This window comes from Entelurus aequoreus, linkage group LG07 (genome assembly GCF_033978785.1).
Source record: "Entelurus aequoreus isolate RoL-2023_Sb linkage group LG07, RoL_Eaeq_v1.1, whole genome shotgun sequence".
NCBI classification, from domain to species: Eukaryota; Metazoa; Chordata; class Actinopteri; order Syngnathiformes; family Syngnathidae; genus Entelurus; species Entelurus aequoreus.
Window position 1 is genome coordinate 69,222,620 of NC_084737.1, and position 17,906 is coordinate 69,240,525.

Sequence of the window (17,906 nt, forward strand, 5' to 3'; positions counted from 1 at the left end):
CATCTCACTGTAGGATAGAATAAGTGGAATTCTTTTTTTAAAGTTTGAAGTTACAAGACGTTTAATCCTCTCTACATGTCAGTTCCAAGGGTGACTCCGGCTCGAGTGAACGGTGGAGGTGGAGGACGCTCAGAACTGGTCATCACTTGGGAGGTAAACAACACACTACGTAATGTTGTTGTGTGGGAGAGCAGACTTGAATGCCTTTGAGTTTTTCTCAAATGCATCAACTGTATTGTAAATTTGGAATATAAAAACAAAGATTAACACTCAAGCTCTCATACTTAATTTGTCTATACCTCAAAATAAAGCTTAGCAAGTTGATAAGGCCTTGCAAGTTCAGCATCACCCTAAAAGCCCTTTACATTGCAATAGTGCATTTCAAGGTATTAATAGCTCTCAGATCACTTTTGAGTCATCAGCTTATGAGTCATCTCATCCCTCCTTAGCCTGTTCCAGAGGAGCTGCAGAGCGGCCCCGGTTTTGGCTATGTGGTGGCCTTCCGCCCACTCGGCACGCAGGGCTGGATGCAGGCTGCAGTCACATCACCTGATGCCTCCAGATATGTGTTTAAGAATGAGAGCATCCCTCCTTATTCCCCTTACCAAATTAAAGTCGGGGTATACAACAACAATGGCGAGGGGCCTTTTAGTTCGGTGGCTACCATCTACTCAGCAGAAGAAGGTACGTTAGAGTTAAGCAACACACACACACACACACTATATAGCATCTTTTGATTCTCCTCTCAACTATACAGGATGTGTTAGGTCTATATACAAGTTCCGGTCCTCTGACAGCATTGTGTATTTTGAGTCAAAATCCATATCAAAATTATTACCAAAATCACTCACACTGTACAGAACACATGAACGACATATGAAATACAGTAGAACTTTGATTTATAAGACTTAGACTTAGACTTCCTTTTTATTGTCATTCAAATTTGAACTTTACAATACAGATAAGAACTGAATTTTGTTGCATTAGCTCATGGTAGTGCAGGATAAAAAAGCAATAAGGTGCAGATATAAATAAATAGATTACTGTACAGATAAATATATTGCACATTTGCATATGCATCCAGGTTTATGGATGTATGTTATATTGTCTTTATATTCCAGCGAGTTAATCCATTTTGGGGGGGAATTGAGGGGATAATTATGATGCGTTCAAGAGTCTTAAGGCCTGAGGGAAGAAGCTGTTACAGAACCTGGAGGTTCTTCTTTGGAGGCTGCGGAACCTCTTTCTAGAGTCCAGCAGTGAAAACAGTCCTTGTTGGGGGTGGGAGGAGTCTCTGCAGATTTTCTGAGCCATGGTCAGGCAGCTGCTTTTTGCGATCTCCTGGATAGGAGGAAGAGGAGTCCTGATGATCCTTTCCACCGTCCTCACCACTCTCTGGAAAGACTTCCAGTCTGAGGCATTGCAGGCTCCAGTCCAGACAGAGATGCTGTTGGTCAGCAGGCTCTCTATAGTGCCTCTGTAGAATGTGGTGAGAGTGGGGGGAGGGAGCTGTGCTCTTTTCATCATTATAAACGTCTATAATGGCAACCTTTTTAGGTTTACGAACCTTGACATTGCGCCAAATATGCCTCTGTGTGCAAACCATGTCTCGGTGTACGAACGCTTCATTCATTAATTTTGCATGCCACTTGAGGTCATCAGCATACTTGCCAACCCTTCCGATTTTTCCGGGAGACACCCGAATTTCAGTGCCCCTACCGAAAATCTCCCGGGGCAACCATTCTCCTGAATTTCTCCGAATTTTCACCCGCACAACAATATTGAGGGCGTGCCTTGATGGCACTGCCTCTAGCGTCCTCTACAACCTGTCACGGCGTCCGCTTTTTCTCCATACAAACAGCGTGCCGGCCAAGTCACATGTTGTATGCGGCTTCTACAGACACACGTAAGTGACTGCAAGGCATACTTGATCAACAGCCATACAGTTCACACTGAGGGTAGCCGTATAAACAACTTTAACACTGTTACAAATATACGCCACACTGTGAACCCACACCAAACAAGAATGACAAACACATTTTGGGAGAACATCCGCACCGTAACACAACATAAACACAACAGAACAAATACCCCCAGAACCCCTTGCACCACCAAACCCCCCCCAACCCCGCCCCCACACACACACCTCATACCCCCAACCCCCACATCTCCTGAATTCGGACGTCTCAAGGTTGGCAAGCATGTTCTTCAGGAGTTGCCATTTTGATGACATCACTTCCTGTACACTGCCAGTCTTAAAGATCAACTCTCACAGTCTCCCAGTATAACTTCGGGTTGTTAGACAACCGCTTTAAGCTAGTGTTTTAGCTAGTTAACCTCTGGCTTGCGGAGCCTTCAGTTTGAGGATTTTTTTTCAGCAAAGTGGGTTTTGTTCCGCAGCAAGTCTTGAATTGTGATGAGACTGAAAAAGATGCCACAACGGACCTTTAAAACAGCAAAGGAGAAAGAACTACCAGGATTTTCAACGTTATGTTTGAGTTGTTCAACGTGAGGACCTAATTCAACAGGTTCTCAAAGTTGTTTTAATGTATTGTGCCTGTTGGGATTCTGCCCCACAACAAGAGTAAAGAGAAAAATAAGCAAATCTTTGAATACAACTTTGGGTTACAACTGAATAAAAATGGCTGACTGACGATAAGCTCTTTGGGTGAACCTCTACCATACGTGGAGATATCTGCTATCTTCCAAACAGCTCTTTTGAAGCATGTTTTGAAGAAGGCAAGATTGTTTTATTAAGATTTCGCATTTTCGGGACTTCCCAAATACACAAAAACAGGTAGCAATCGGTAAGAAAAGGTGGTTTTCCATAATAGGACCTTGTTAAAATGAATAATGATGAAACCTCAGTTCTCTATTTTAAACCTGTCACCTGCTGCTGACTTGTGCCAGGAACTAGAACTAACGTTGCTGGGTTACCGCCAAAGAAGGGAAAAGGTGCAAATGGACTTCATTGTGTCATAATTTTATTTAGTTTTAAAAGTCCACTCTTTATTATATCATTGGATTTCATTGTACCACCAGGGATACACTATCTTTTAAAGAAACGTATGCGGAGTCAACTCGCAAAGATGTTCTCTGCTGTCAATCTCCTTTTTGATTTTTTTTTTTTTAAAGATGCACCACTAGGTTTAGTTTAATAGTACAAGACTGTGAGGAACGGTCTGTAATAGTTTGATTCTGGCAAAGGGTCCGAAAGCAGTCTGCTTCCTTCAAGCTTTCCTTAGTTGTGAAGTACCGCAGCTTTAGGTGACATGATTTTGTTCTGTTAAACACACTGAAGCATTTTCCACTGGAACCAACAAAGCTACATAACGCACCCGTTGCATTAAATGTCTGCAAGATAAAGCCCAGCTCATCTAAAATTCAGTGACTTATTAACATGTAAATTGGTCGTAGTGTCAATGCATATTTTTCTCTTGTTTTCTTCCCTGTCTATACTGCCATTTGTGTACATTTCAGAGCCCAGCAGAGCACCAGGGAAGTTGAGGGCGAAAAGTGTATCAGCGTCTGAAGTGGAGGTCACCTGGAAGCCGCTGGCCTGGAGCAACAACCGCAGACGCATTCTGGGATATGAGGTCAAACCAACACATGCCCACACACAGTAGCACAACCAAGCAGCTTAGTTTTCTGTAGGAAACTATTGTAGGATTATGTATTTATTGATGAAGCCAACAACCCTTCGGAATATTTAAATGTACGTGCATTAGTGTACAAACTTTTCTTGTGGACCGAGTCCAGGTTGCAGTCATGTCTTTATCATTTAATTTCCTTTCCATTTCAACTGATACTATTTTTCAGATGTTTTTCGGCGTATTAATGTAAAAATAACTCTTGTGCGTTGTTGAGGAGATACAGTTTAAGTGATGTTTGTGTCGTGTTTTTTTTTTTTTTTATAGTTGCGGTACTGGAGGGTAAAGCAGAAACAGGAAGCAGCTAGCGTGGTTAGGACGGTGGGGAATAAGACGTCGGTACTCATCAGGGATCTCGAGGGCAGCAGTACCTATTTGATGTCCCTGCGGGCCTATAACAGTGCCGGAGTGGGTCCGCCGAGCAGCATTGTCAACGTCACCACCAAGAAACCTCGTAAGATGTCCTTTTATATTGCATAGCTAGAAACTAATGTGCTCGTTTCGGTGTGTGTGTTTTATTGTTATTGTCGTGTTTGTTCCTCCTTCTCTGCGTGTTACGTCATTGGTATGCAGAAACTAACAATAATTAAACATTTTCAGAGGGTCCAAGCTAAATGTCTTTAGTTTGGAATGCACAAGTAACAAATAATCAAGCATAATTATTAGGGTTGACAAATATGATTTGACATCAAGTTGAGAGCAGCTGATACACAGGCAAATAGAGCAACTCGAGGGAAATCAAGGTGAAAGATTTACTTATACACTAACTTTGCCCTTTCAGGGTACCCTACTCCATTCATTTCCCCAAGAGTAATGTATAAACCATTTTGCAACACTTGCACTGTATTTGTTTAAAAAGAATTCAGGCTTCTGTACCCATGTATGGATGGGTACCGGGTACGTTTATGGATACCTACGGTGCCATAAATTGCTACCTTTGTTGAAAATGACGATATGTCCGGTTGCAGACTTAGCCGTGGTAATAATAATAATAATGGATTTGATTTTATATCGCGCTTTTCTATTGTTAGATACTCAAAGCGCTCCAGGAACACCCTCCTCTTGTTCTGCTTACGAGATGTCCAGGTCGGGGTTGATCTCTCTCTAAATCACAAAGGCATTGTAGGAGGAAACATCAATGATGTTGTGGAAGATGACCAGGGGCCAGCGGGCAGTCATCCTTCTGCAGCTCTATGTTCCTATCACCTTATCTAGGTTGTCCACACCTCCCTTGTTGCGGTTGTAGTCTAGGATGATGACTGGCTTCCTGTCCTCACCATCGCTAACGTCACCATCTGTGTGCAGTGTGCTCAGAAGAACTACATTGTCCCAGACCTCTCTTATGGCTGCAAGTTTGTCTGTCACACGTCTTGCTGGTCTTGACTCACGGTCATCAAATCGTATCAATCTTGAGTAGGTGTGAAAGAATTTGAGTGGCATTGTGGCTCGGAAAATTGGCCTTCCACTCTCTGCATCCCATAGACTAATTGCAGCCTCACCTCGGGACCTGTATACACCGGCTAAGATTAGCAGCCCTAAGTAGGCCTGCAGGTCAGTCTCAACCATCTTTTTCCAGCTGTCTCCATATTTGCGAAAACCCTCCAAATTTGTCATCGGCAGGATTATTTTTTCAATTGCCGGTGTGATAAACAGGTAGAATGTAGAGACAATGTCATGGGCATGAGAAACGACATACCTTGTGGGTCCTGGGGTCATCTTTATGATGTTTTGTGCTGCATGCCTGCCTTGATGGTCATATGCTGCTGAGGACCATGTTATTTTGCCATTTTTTGAAAAGAAAGTCTCTCTTTCAGCTTTAGGGTTTTCTTATAATAATAATAATAATAATAATAATAATAATGGATTAGATTTTTTATTAGATACTTAAAGCGCTCACAGAGAAGTGGGAACACACCTGGTGGTAAGCAAACAAGCACTCAAGCAGCACTCAGAGCAAACTCAGTTGGACTGCCTGTAGGTAATGTTGCAATTTTCCATGCCAACAAAGCAAGTATGCCAGGTACAAAACACTCAAACGTTCAGTGAGGCTCCATTTTTCTGTACTTTTTTAGATGCTATTGGATTTGCCATACATTTGCTACTCATTAGCATTAGCTATTTTACATCAAATCAAATCAAACTTTATTTATAAAGCACTTTCCATGCACAGGCAAGTGGCAAAGTCATGTAAAATAAATACAAAATAAATAAATAACAATAATAGAAGAAGAGAACAAAATGGTGATTTCAACACCTCAAAGTTTGGTAATAAAAACTACAAGTAAGATGCACGTTTTCATTCTTTTTTTTTCATTTATTCATTTATATCAGGCAATGACATAAAAAAAAAGTACAAGGTAGACAACACATAATAATTTTAATTAATATAATGCAAAAGGTAATGTACAGTATGTAAGCATTATGATCCAGTTTAGCCTGCAAGGGAGAGAGAAGAAGTTAACTTATTTATTAATCCCACCCCTAGTTCTCCATTCAGTGATTAATACATTGAGTTTCACTGTTACTTTGTTCAAGGTTTATAATACAAATGTTGTATCATGGTGGCATCACCACAGGTAACAATAATTATTACACTGTAACAATAATTGGTATCAACAACGTAGGAAGAATGAACAATACCAAATATGGTAATGGACAAAATACCAACAATGGTAATAGACAACATAGCAATAATGGTAAGGAAACATTGAGCACATGTTAACACTTTGAGACAGAGTACAACAACAAGTCAAATTAAAGACCCTCATCTCTATATTTGAACCGATATTAGTATAATTTACGTTACAACCAAACATCAATTTTTACAGAGCAACAAAAGACTAGATCTAGCTTAATGGCAAAGACTACTCCCTGACTTAGCAACACACTGTAGCAAACACACTACAGCCATCTAATGTCTTGGAATTGCAACTGCATGCAAAGTCTACTATATAATACTTGCAAATGACACTCAGAAGTGGAAAAAGAAACTGAACAGCACAGTTATCATGATCAGCTCACTGTTAAATGTTAAATTAAAAATGATTCTATTATTAAACAAATTAACATTTATTAACACACAAAAAAGTACTGTAATTTGGTACCATTGAGTATCTACTGTCGTGTTCAAAAGTTTACATACACTTGTAAAGAACATAATGTCATGGCTGTCTTGAGTTTCCAATAATTTCTACAACTCTTATTTTTTTGTGATAGAGTGATTGGAGCACATACTTGTTGGTCACAAAAAACATTCATGAAGTTTGGTTCTTTTAGGAATGTATTATGGGTCTACTGAAAATGTGACCAAATCTGCTGGGTCAAAAGTATACATACACCAATGTTAATATTTGGTTACATGTCCCTTGGCAAGTTTCACTGCAATAAGGCGCTTTTGGTAGCCATCCACAAGCTTCTGGAAAGCTTCTGCTTGAATTTTTGACCACTCCTCTTGACAAAATTGGTGCAGTTCAGCTAAATGTGTTGGTTTTCTGACATGGACTTGTTTCTTCAGCATTATCCACACGTTTAAGTCAGGACTTTGGAAAGGCCATTCTAAAACCTTAATTCTAGCCTGATTTAGCCATTCCTTTACCACTTTTGACGTGTGTTTGGGGTCATTGTCCTGTTGGAACACCCAACTGCACCCAAGACCCAACCTCCGGGCTGATGATTTTAGGTTGTCTTGAAGAATTTTGGAGGTAATCCTCCTTTTTCATTGTCCCATTTACTCTCTGTAAAGCACCAGTTCCATTGGCAGCAAAACAGGCCCAGAGCATAATACTACGAATTGTAGAAAGTATTGGAAACTCAAGACAGCCATGACATTATGTTCTTTACAAGTGTATAAGTAATGTCAAAGTACCGGGAATTGCTACTGTATCGATTGAAATGTGAAAGGTACACATCTCTAATGTGATGGTGACGTAGATGCTTGGAGGGTGCTTGCGCCCTCTTTCTGGTTCAAACCATCCAAGGTAAGGGCCAACTATGCTCACGTACGTCAAAAAAGGACAACACTGCGTCGCAGAGCTGTTTGAAACGTGACCTATGGTCTCGCTCACCTGGATGACAGCAGCACGGCGACCATTTAATCTGTTTTTTAATTCCTAAGTATAGTATTTTTAATTTTCCTGATTGAACTCTCCTGAAGGAATCAATTAAGCACTATATATCTATCTATAGTGACTCCAAAATGGCCTGTTGCTTGAAAGTAAGAGCATGGGTTTTTTACGTGTCTGATGCGCTTCCTGCTTGGCTAGTAAAGCACACAGAATTTCCTGTACGCAACGTCGTTGATGGTTTAATAAAACATAAGCTTTTGCAATTATAAACTGAATGGGTTTCTAAACACACAGCATCAAATTAAGGCTTGCAAAAAGTATGTCAATAGTGTGATAAAGAGTCTGGTTAAGTGTCTAATGAAGCGGCCAACACAAGTGATTGCTACCCAGCTCCACTAAGAGTACAGGTAAAAAATACCCTCAATTTTTAGTGACCGCCTCCTATGTGTGGATACACACCCACAAACACCATGTGACATTACTGTTGCACACATGATCTGGTTCCACACTAACATCTCTCCTGTGAGAGGGCACGTGTCCGCCCTGAGATCGGTAGGTCGTGAGTTCAAACCCTGACCGAGTCATACCAAAGACTATAAAAATGCCCTTTGAGACACTTGTGATTTAGGGCTATATAAATAAACATTGATTGATTGATTGATTGATTGATTGATTGATTGATTGATTGATTGATTGATTGATTGATTGATTGATTGATTACCTCCCTGCTTGGCACTCAGCATCAAGGGTTGGAATTGGGGGTTAAATCACCAATATTATTCCCGGGCACGGCTACCGCTGCTGCTCACTGCTCCTCTCATCTCCCAGGTGGTGAGCAAGGGGATGGGTCAAATGCAGAGGACACATTTCACCACACCTAGTGTGTGTGTGACAATCATTGGTACTTCAATTTTAACTTTTGTGTACCCAACAGCTGTCATTGACAACCATGAAAGCCAATCAAAGCCAACATTTCATTCGGTCAGTGCAGAAGTTATTTACAAAGTTCGACTATTTCTGTCTTGCCTCTTGGTGAGGGTGGTCGCATTTTTCCCTGCTCATCCTTCCCTGCTTGCTCTCTTGTGTCCTTGTCTTGTCTGAACTTTTTTGAAGCCTCTTTTCTTGAGCTGTCCTCAAATCTTAACATCAAAATGAATTTGATCAACTGGACTCTCGACGCAATTGACACAGTCTTTTCGACAAGGAAAATAGGTTCGGGGGAGCCTGGCTGCCCTGATGGAACCATTGCTGCGGGGTACGTGAGAGATTCCTGGAATACTTGGGAGAATCATATGCCTCTCAGTCCTTTCCATCGAGGACGTGGAAGACATCTACCTATTTGGAGCTGTGATCGCAGGGCATTTGCTGATTGGGCTGGGCATTGCTCTGGTGTATCGTCAAATTCGGAAGACGATGGCAGCCACTCAAGGGGCCAACAGGCTGTTCAACGCAATGGAAGGATTGGGTCGTGCTGTGGGATCACAGACGGGAGCGATTGCTGATTTGAATCGGAAAATGGATACCATCTTGATGAAGTTCGCAGAGAAAGAATAAATCGGAATTGTCGAAGCCAGCACACAGAGCAGGAATGTCATTGTTTTGACTGCACGAAGAAAAAACAACATCTTAATCTACGATTTGACTCCCTCGAATGGCCTTGAGGAACAGGCTGTTTGAAAACTCCCCTGAGGACTCCTCAAAGATGGACGCTTTTGACCTTCCCTTTTTTCAAAAAGCACCTGGGTCGAACTCTTGAACTCTTGAACTCTTGAGATCGGCCTCAGTCCATAAAGACAATTTCAACATCTCACCCAAGTTAATTGGGCATACATGCACGCACACGCCCCTCCCCAAATCAACGCCTTCACCACTGCTTAATTCCTCCGGGGTTGTGGGGGCTGAGTAGCGCTTTAATAGCGGCAGCCGGCCTCCAGGGTCCTAAATCTCCCCTCCTCTGTTGTGAGTTGTTGTGATTACATGTACCATGTGTATGTGTGCCATGCTATGTGAGGTTTTTTCCTCTGACTCAGTCTGGACCACTCCTGAGGGTCCAGCCTCAGACTGATATTTTTTTTACTCGTCCCCCTTTCCCAATGTCACCTTTTTCCCACCTTTTTAAGGAGCGCCGTAAGTGGCTGATCCGTTGGCGGTCCCGTCTTGTCTCCCTGTAACGTATGTCTGCTCTTAGCGGGATTGTGCCGAAAATGTAATTTCAGTTCGTATGTGTCTTGTACATGTTAAGAATGGACAAATAAAGCTGCTGTCTGTCTAATTGTGACAAATATAGACTTGTTTTATTGAAATCTGTTTGTTCTCTTTAACTACTATCAATAAAATGTGTTCTGACATTTTCTTGGTTTAAAAAATGGTTAACTTGAGCCAGTGACATATAGCATCTTATGCAGGTTCATCACTATTTAGATCAAAAATTTATTATCATGCCCATCTTTTCTAAAAAACCACGTGCTGTTGCATCTGCCACTTGCAATTGAACTTTTTCAGTTTATTATTTTTGCTAATTTTACGGTCTGTCTCCTCCATCATGCAAATGATGCTCAAAGAGAATCTGGCAGTCAGTGATGGACCACACTATGCGTGCCTTTTTTTTTTTTTGCCAACTTTTCACATTTCTTAAAGCGACGACGTGACAACTCAGCATTTACTCTTAGGAGTTGTGCTAAAACAGCTGTTTAGCTCACAATTCACATTTGGGACTATCATTTCGCTTCAGCAGTCACACTGACATGAAGACATCTAACTGTGTGTGATGTTTAAGAACTGTGGGACGTTGGAGCACTCCGTGTTTATTTCGTCAAAAAGAGCAATCCCTCATCACAACGGTGTTGTTGGTGTTAGACCATAGTTTTCTCACATCATCCCCCCAGTGACTGTTCAGCTGTTAATGAGAAATATCCTTCATGCTGAGTTGCTTCTTGACTTTAATGTTTATTGATTTGGCTGGCCTGTTGTTTGATACTCTCACTAACGCCTCTGCCTCTCTCCTTCTATCCCAACTTTCACACAACAGCGCCCAGTCAGGCCCCCGTCAAAATCATGTGGAACACTTCCAACTCCAAAGTCATCCTGCAGTGGGACCAAGTGCACGCTCTGGAGAATGAGTCTGAAGTTACTGGTTATAAGGTAGTGACCCTAAATCCTTGCTTAGTCTTTACCATATAATACATATAGTACATAATATAATATATCTGTATATAAACTCTGTACACATATTATGTATATATTCGTATATATGTTAGATTTTTTTATAGCTATATTAGTCTATTTATACCTGCATTGTCCTTTCCATTATTGTAACTGAGCTACTGTGTTGAACAATTTCCCTTGTGGATCATTAAAGTTTGTCTAAGTCTAAGTCTACCAACAAGATTATAAATCATGCATCACAATCAAAATAAGTTAAATACAGACAGAAGCTGAGTAATAGTATTGTTTGAATAATGACTTCGTACACACGTTTGGGTCTCTGAATTGCCTGCCCGACCATTAAGTGTGAAATTACTCAACCAAGTCATTTTTGTGAGCTTCTTATGTTAGAAAATTTTTAACAAGCCGTTAAAAGGTTGTGGAGGTTTGGGATAATTACCACCCTCACAAGTTTTCCGCCCATGACTTGGATACTTCCTGAGCGAAGATAGCTAAATTATCTTTTTTATAAGCTGCACACAACCAGGGGTGCCGCCATGATTGAAAAAACACTTTGGACCCCCCAACTTTTGTTGTTCTACTACTTTTTTGATGGTTCCTCTTGTAATTGCCCCAATTTTGCACCATGTGTTTATTTTGATAAGGTTCAAGACGTTATCAAGATTCATCTTCATTGTATTTTGAGTTTGAACAGTTTCTTAAACTGGAGCATATCAGTACTTTGTTTGACATATTTTCTTAATCCATTCCATAAATGTAATTCCACATGCTAATATGCTAACGGTTTTCAGTTGAATTTTCCTCTAAGCTTATATTTCTCCTCTTTTATTTGAGAAGAATTGTTGTACTTTCTTGGGTAGCAGGTTACAGTTTGCTTTGTACATAATTTTAGCTGTTTGCAAATGCACCAAGTCATTGAATTTCAATATTTTGGATTCAATAAATAAAGGTTTGAATATTCTCGATAACCAACATTATGTGACCTTTTTTGTAACAGTTAGTGAATGAAGCATACTTTTTTAGTTATTTCCCCATATGTCGACGCAATAACTCGGATATGGTAACACTAGCAAGCAGTAGAGAATATGCATTGATTTTTTTGTTAAGTAGATCCATCCATCCATTTTGTACCGCTTGTCTCTCTCGGAGTCAGACATATTTAGCTTTATTAATTTTGAATTATTAAAGATTAAAGTACCAATGATTGTCACACACACACTAGATGTGGTGAAATTTGTCCTCTGCATTTGACCCATCCCCTTGGGGAGCAGTGGTGTATTGCTGTCTTATGTTTTTATATTTATTATTACACCTAGAAATGTGTTATTTTACCCTGTCAACAGAAAAATATTTGTATTTGTGATTGACTTTCTCTCCTACTGTTATCAAGTAACATATTAGTTTTACTGAGATTTAAGGATAGTCTGTTTTTGTCAAACCATCTCTTTAATTTGTTAATTTATTCTGGTATTTATATTACTTTTGTGTGTTTTCTCCTACACAAAATGTGGTCGTATCATCTCCAAATAGTACTACCTTGAAGTCCTTTGTAACTTTACAAATGTTTGTATAGCGATGGAACAATTTTGGTCCCAATATTGATCCTTGGGTACGCCACAAGATAGATTTAAAGCTGTAGACGTGTGTTCGCCAAGGTTCACAAATTGCTTCCCTACCCAGTTCAAGACCAACCCTCTTAGGCTGGTGGGGTACACCCTGGACAAGTCGCCACCTCATCGCAGGGCCAACACAGATAGACAGACAACATTCACACTCACATTCCCACACTAGTGCCAATTTGGTGTTGCCAATCAACCTATCCCCAGGTGCATGTTTTTGGGGGAAGCCGGAGTACCCGGAGGGAACCCACGCAGTCACAGGGAGAACATGCTCCACAAATATATATATGTATATATATAAATATATATACTAACCCCGTTTCCATATGAGTTGGGAAATTGTTAGATGTAAATATAAACAGAATACAATGATTTGCAAATCGTTTTCAACCCATATTCAATTGAATGCACTACAAAGACAAGATATTTGATGTTCAAACTCATAAACTTTTTTTTTTTTTTGCAAATAATAATTAACTTAGAATTCCATGGCTGCAACACGTGCCAAAGTATTGGGGAAAGGGCATGTTCACCACTGTGTTACATGGCCTTTCCTTTTAACAACACTCAGTAAACGTTTGGGAACTGAGGAGAAACATTTTTTAAGCTTCTCAGGTGGAATTCTTTCCCATTCTTGCTTGATGTACAGCTTAAGTTGTTCAACAGTCCGGGGGTCTCCGTTGTGGTATTTTAGGCTTCATAATGCGCCACACATTTTCAATGGGAGACAGGTCTGGACTACAGGCAGGCCAGTCTAGTACCCGCACTCTTTTACTATGAAGCCACGTTGATGTAACACGTGGAATGGCATCGTCTTGCTGAAATAAGCAGGGGCGTCCATGGTAACATTGCTTGGATGGCAACAAATGTTGCTCCAAAACCTGTATGTACCTTTCAGCATTAATGGCGCCTTCACAGATGTGTAAGTTACCCATGCCTTGGGCACTAATACACCCCCATACCATCACAGATGCTGGCTTTTCAACTTTGCGCCTATAACAATCCGGATGGTTCTTTTCCTCTTTGGTCCGGAGGACACGACGTCCACAGTTTCCAAAAACAATTTGAAATGTGGACTCGTCAGACCACAGAACACTTTTCCACTTTGTATCAGTCCATCTTAGATGAGCTCAGGCCCAGCGAAGCCGGCAGCGTTTCTGGGTGTTGTTGATAAACAGTTTTCGCCTTGCATAGGAGAGTTTTAACTTGCACTTACAGATGTAGCGACCAACTGCAGTTACTGACAGTGGGTTTCTGAAGTGTTCCTGAGCCCATGTGGTGATATCCTTTACACACTGATGTCGCTTGTTGATGTAGCACAGCCTGAGGGATCGAAGGTCATGGGCTTAGTTGCTTACGTGCAGTGATTTCTCCAAATTCTCTGAACCCTTTGATGATATTACGGACCGTAGATGGTGAAATCCCTAAATTCCTTGCAATAGCTGGTTGAGAAAGGTTTTTCTTAAACTGTTCAACAATTTGCTCACGCATTTGTTGACAAAGTGGTGACCCTCGCCCCATCCTTGTTTGTGAATGACAGAGCATTTCATGGAATCTACTTTTATACCCAATCATGGCACCCACCTGTTCCCAATTTGCCTGTTCACCTGTGAGATGTTCCAAATAAGTGTTTGATGAGCATTCCTCAACTTTATCAGTATTTATTGCCACCTTTCCCAACTTCTTTGTCACGTGTTGCTGGCATCAAATTCTAAAGTTAATGATTATTTGCAAAAAAAAAAAAATGTTTATCAGTTTGAACATCAAATATGTTGTCTTTGTAGCATATTCAACTGAATATGGGTTGAAAATGATTTGCAAATCATTGTATTCCGTTTATATTTACATCTAACACAATTTCCCAACTCATATGGAAACAGGGTTTGTATATATACAAACTCCACACAGAAAGATCCCGAGCCTAGTATTGAACTCAGGACTTTCATATTGTGAGGCACATGCACTAACCCCTGTTCTACCGTGCTGCCCATAGTAAGTTTATAAACTCAGGAAATACGTCCCTGGACACATGAGGACTTTGAATATGACCAATGTATGATCCTGTAACTACTTTGCATCGGATTGATACCCAAATGTGTGGTATCATCCAAAACTAATGTAAAGCATCCAAACAACAGAAGAATAAGTGATTATTACATTTTAACAGAAGTGCAGATAGAACATGTTAAAAGAGAAAGTAAGCAGATATTAACAGAAAATGAACAAGGAGATTAATAAATCATTTTCTACCACTTGTCCTTAATAATGTTGACAAAATAATAGAATGGAAAATGACACAATATGTTACTGCATATGTCAGCAGACTAAATTAGTAGCCTTTGTTTGTTTACTTACTACTAAAAGACAAGTTGTCTTGTATGTTCACTATTTTATTTAAGGACAAACTTGGAATAAGAAACATATGTTTAATGTACCGTAGTATGTTTTGTTAAATAAAAGCCAATAATGCAATTTTTTTGTTTTCCTCTTAATTCAGAAAAGTATCGAAAACTGCAGAAAACTATCGAAATACATTTTGGTACCTGTACCAAAATATTGGTATCGGGACAACACCAATATGAATCTACTATAGTGCCCCAACTGGGATCCAGTTTGATTTTTTTAATGATTTTCTTAAACAGTTTGTAAATCTATTGTATTGAACATATCTATTAAACTGTTCAGTGAGTGAGAGAAACGAGAACTTTATTTTCCGTCTCGCAATCCATCCTGAAATTAACATGACGTGTTACTCCACAGTCCTCCCAATTGGATCCTGTGTTTCCTACACTAACCATGTCCTCTTTCCACGCTGGCTGTGTTCTCTTGTAGGTGATGTACAGCCAGGACAAACACAGCCGTCCCAGTGTGGTGGAGACCAACACCACCTCCTTGGAGTTGTCTCTTCCCATCCACGAGGACTACGTCATCCAGATCAAGCCTTTCAGTGAAGGCGGGGAAGGCATCAGCAGCCGGCAGATTACAATCCCTAAAATAGCAGGTTGGACAGTCCCCGAGACATGGAACATGCAAACCGAAACACTTCCTGCGCCACATGGGCTCATTAGAGGGGAAAAATGAGAACTGACTTTAGCGGTGAAGTACGACGTGTTTGTAGAGTTGCCGTGTTGATCAAGCATGACAGCCACCATTTTTTAAACAAAACACGACAAGAGCAATTTTAAAGTGCATCCGTTTGGAATGTTACGGGGTGGAGATGGCCGTAATCATCAGGAAGCACGTCAGCTCTGCTACTACAGGACACGCAAACCCTATTCTCACTGCACTTGAATCAAACATTCAGAAAGTAATTGTCCTATCTCATTAATAGTAAACACAATCTATTAACTCAGCATGACGTTTCCTTATCCCCAAAGGAAACGTGTAAAATGCAGACAAAGAAGACCTTGTAGGGAACGGAATATTCTGTATCCTACCGAGGTACTAGGTTTGGTGCTGATAATTTATTTAACACAGAGAATATTCTAGAACAGGGCTCTTTTCCAGGCCACCGACCCCCAAACTGATCGAAAAACGGAGCAGGGACCCCCTACTTATACATCTTGTATAAAATTGTGTCTTAAATCAGTGTTTCTTAACCAGAGGGCCGAGGCTCATTGTTGGGCCGCAAGCGCCCCCTAGAGGACCACGAAAAACATGTGTTTTTTCAGCTGTGGTTTGTATGGGCTGTAGCAGTACTCAGTTGTAATACACTTTTCCACCACTTGTGGCAGAAATGACAATCTCAAACAAACTGAAGAAGCTAAAGTCAGAGAGAAGTTTCTCAAGCGCAAAAAATATGACTTAAGGCAGTGGTTCTCAACCTGGGTTCGATCGAACCCTGGGGATTCGGTGAGTCAGCCTCAGGGGTTCGGCGGAGCCTCCGCTACGGAGGTATAGACACATCCAAATTATCGTGTAAATAAAAACTTCTCCCTATCGGCGTATTATGGATACCCCCAAACAATGTTCCTTCTAATTTTCCATCCGATTTGCAGGTTTTTTGATTGATTGATTGAAACTTTTACTAGCAGATTGGTGGTAAGGTGATGTTCATGCACGGTTAATTTTGTGCACCAGTAAAAAAACATATGACTTTTTCTTGAATTAAAAAAAAAAACATTTTATTTTTCACTAAAGAAGGGTTCGGTGAATGCGCATATGAAACTGGTGGGGTTCGGTACCTCCAACAAGGTTAAGAACCACTGACTTAAGGGGTAAAGCAGTAGTTTCATTTGCACTTTAATTTTATTGGCAGTTTAGTTAAGAAACATTCATTATTAATTTAGAGTATTAATTTTAGCACAACATAATTGTATGTGAATGTATTTGTTTCCATTTATTTTTGAGTCCTTTCTTATGCAGTATATTTGGTAAGTACTTATTTTTCAAATCAGCCTGATCTCAGCCTAAGGGTTTAAGTCAGGGGTGTCAAACGTACGGCCCGTGGGCCGGATCAGGCCCCCGAACAGGTTTTATCCGGCCCGCGGGATAAGTTTGCTAAATATAAAAATGAGCCGAAATTTTGGAATGAAAGAAACCGCCGTTCTAAATGTGTCCACTAGATGTCGCAATAGCAATTCTTTGTATCATTGGGGATGATGCTACATATGTAAAAAAAAAAAAGAAGTAACCACATGATGTGAGTGCACCAGTCCAGGAAAATGATCAAACTACATGAATAACATGATTTTTATATTATTTTTTTTATCTTGATAGATTGAAAATCAACACCAATGATTTGACTGATGAATATTATCACATAATTTATTCAGAAAGTATAAATAATGACAAATAAAGATAGAATACTGTTAACCACAACATGTAAGTGTAAAAAAAACCCCAACAACATTATGATTTGTACATTTTCAGAATGTGCTTGTTCTATTTAAAAAAAAAAGAAAACAATCTGAAGTTGTCTTTATTTTTAAGTTATCGTGCCGTGATTTTACCAGTCCGGCCCACTTGGGAGTAGATTTTCCTCCATGTGGCCCCCGATCTAAAATGAGTTTGACACCCCTGGTTTAAGTTAAATAAACAATAATCTTTGCGATCAACACATGGTTTCATATCATTTGACAAGGTTGTAAACTGTGAGTAGATTAGCTTCAATTGTTGAATATGATTAAAATCAAGAGCAAGATTACAAATTCAGTGTTAATATTTGAGTGGGCCCTGGGCCCCTCTGTAATGGAAAAGTTGGGCCCCGATTTCAAAAAGGTTACGAACCTCTGATTTTAATTACATTGTTCCTAAAGAAACTTTATTGTGCAGTACTAATATATTCAAAGAATACAGTATAGCGCTGCTAATAGCTTGCTAGCAACCAGTGCGCTAACTGGTAATAAGCACATTAATCCCGAGCTGTTTGCTGGAAACTAACATGTTAATCGCTAACTGACAATTAC

At 40.1% G+C, this 17,906-nt stretch overlaps 1 protein-coding gene across 11 annotated transcripts in view; it reads left to right on the plus strand.

Annotated features, from left to right (window-relative positions):
* The window catches only part of cntn3a.1 (contactin 3a, tandem duplicate 1), a 213,963-nt gene that overhangs the window by 193,000 nt on the left and 3,057 nt on the right, over window positions 1-17,906 (plus strand). For all 11 annotated transcript variants that reach the window (XR_009826854.1, XR_009826853.1, XR_009826852.1 and 8 more), the window contains 6 exons: window positions 83-153; window positions 450-684; window positions 3,481-3,596; window positions 3,918-4,104; window positions 10,743-10,855; window positions 15,331-15,499. Coding sequence is in view for 7 of the 11 variants with exons in the window: in XM_062054358.1 (XP_061910342.1) it covers window positions 83-153; window positions 450-684; window positions 3,481-3,596; window positions 3,918-4,104; window positions 10,743-10,855; window positions 15,331-15,499 (891 nt within the window). In the remaining 4 variants the exon portion in view is untranslated. The remainder of the gene's footprint in view (window positions 1-82; window positions 154-449; window positions 685-3,480; window positions 3,597-3,917; window positions 4,105-10,742; window positions 10,856-15,330; window positions 15,500-17,906) is intronic.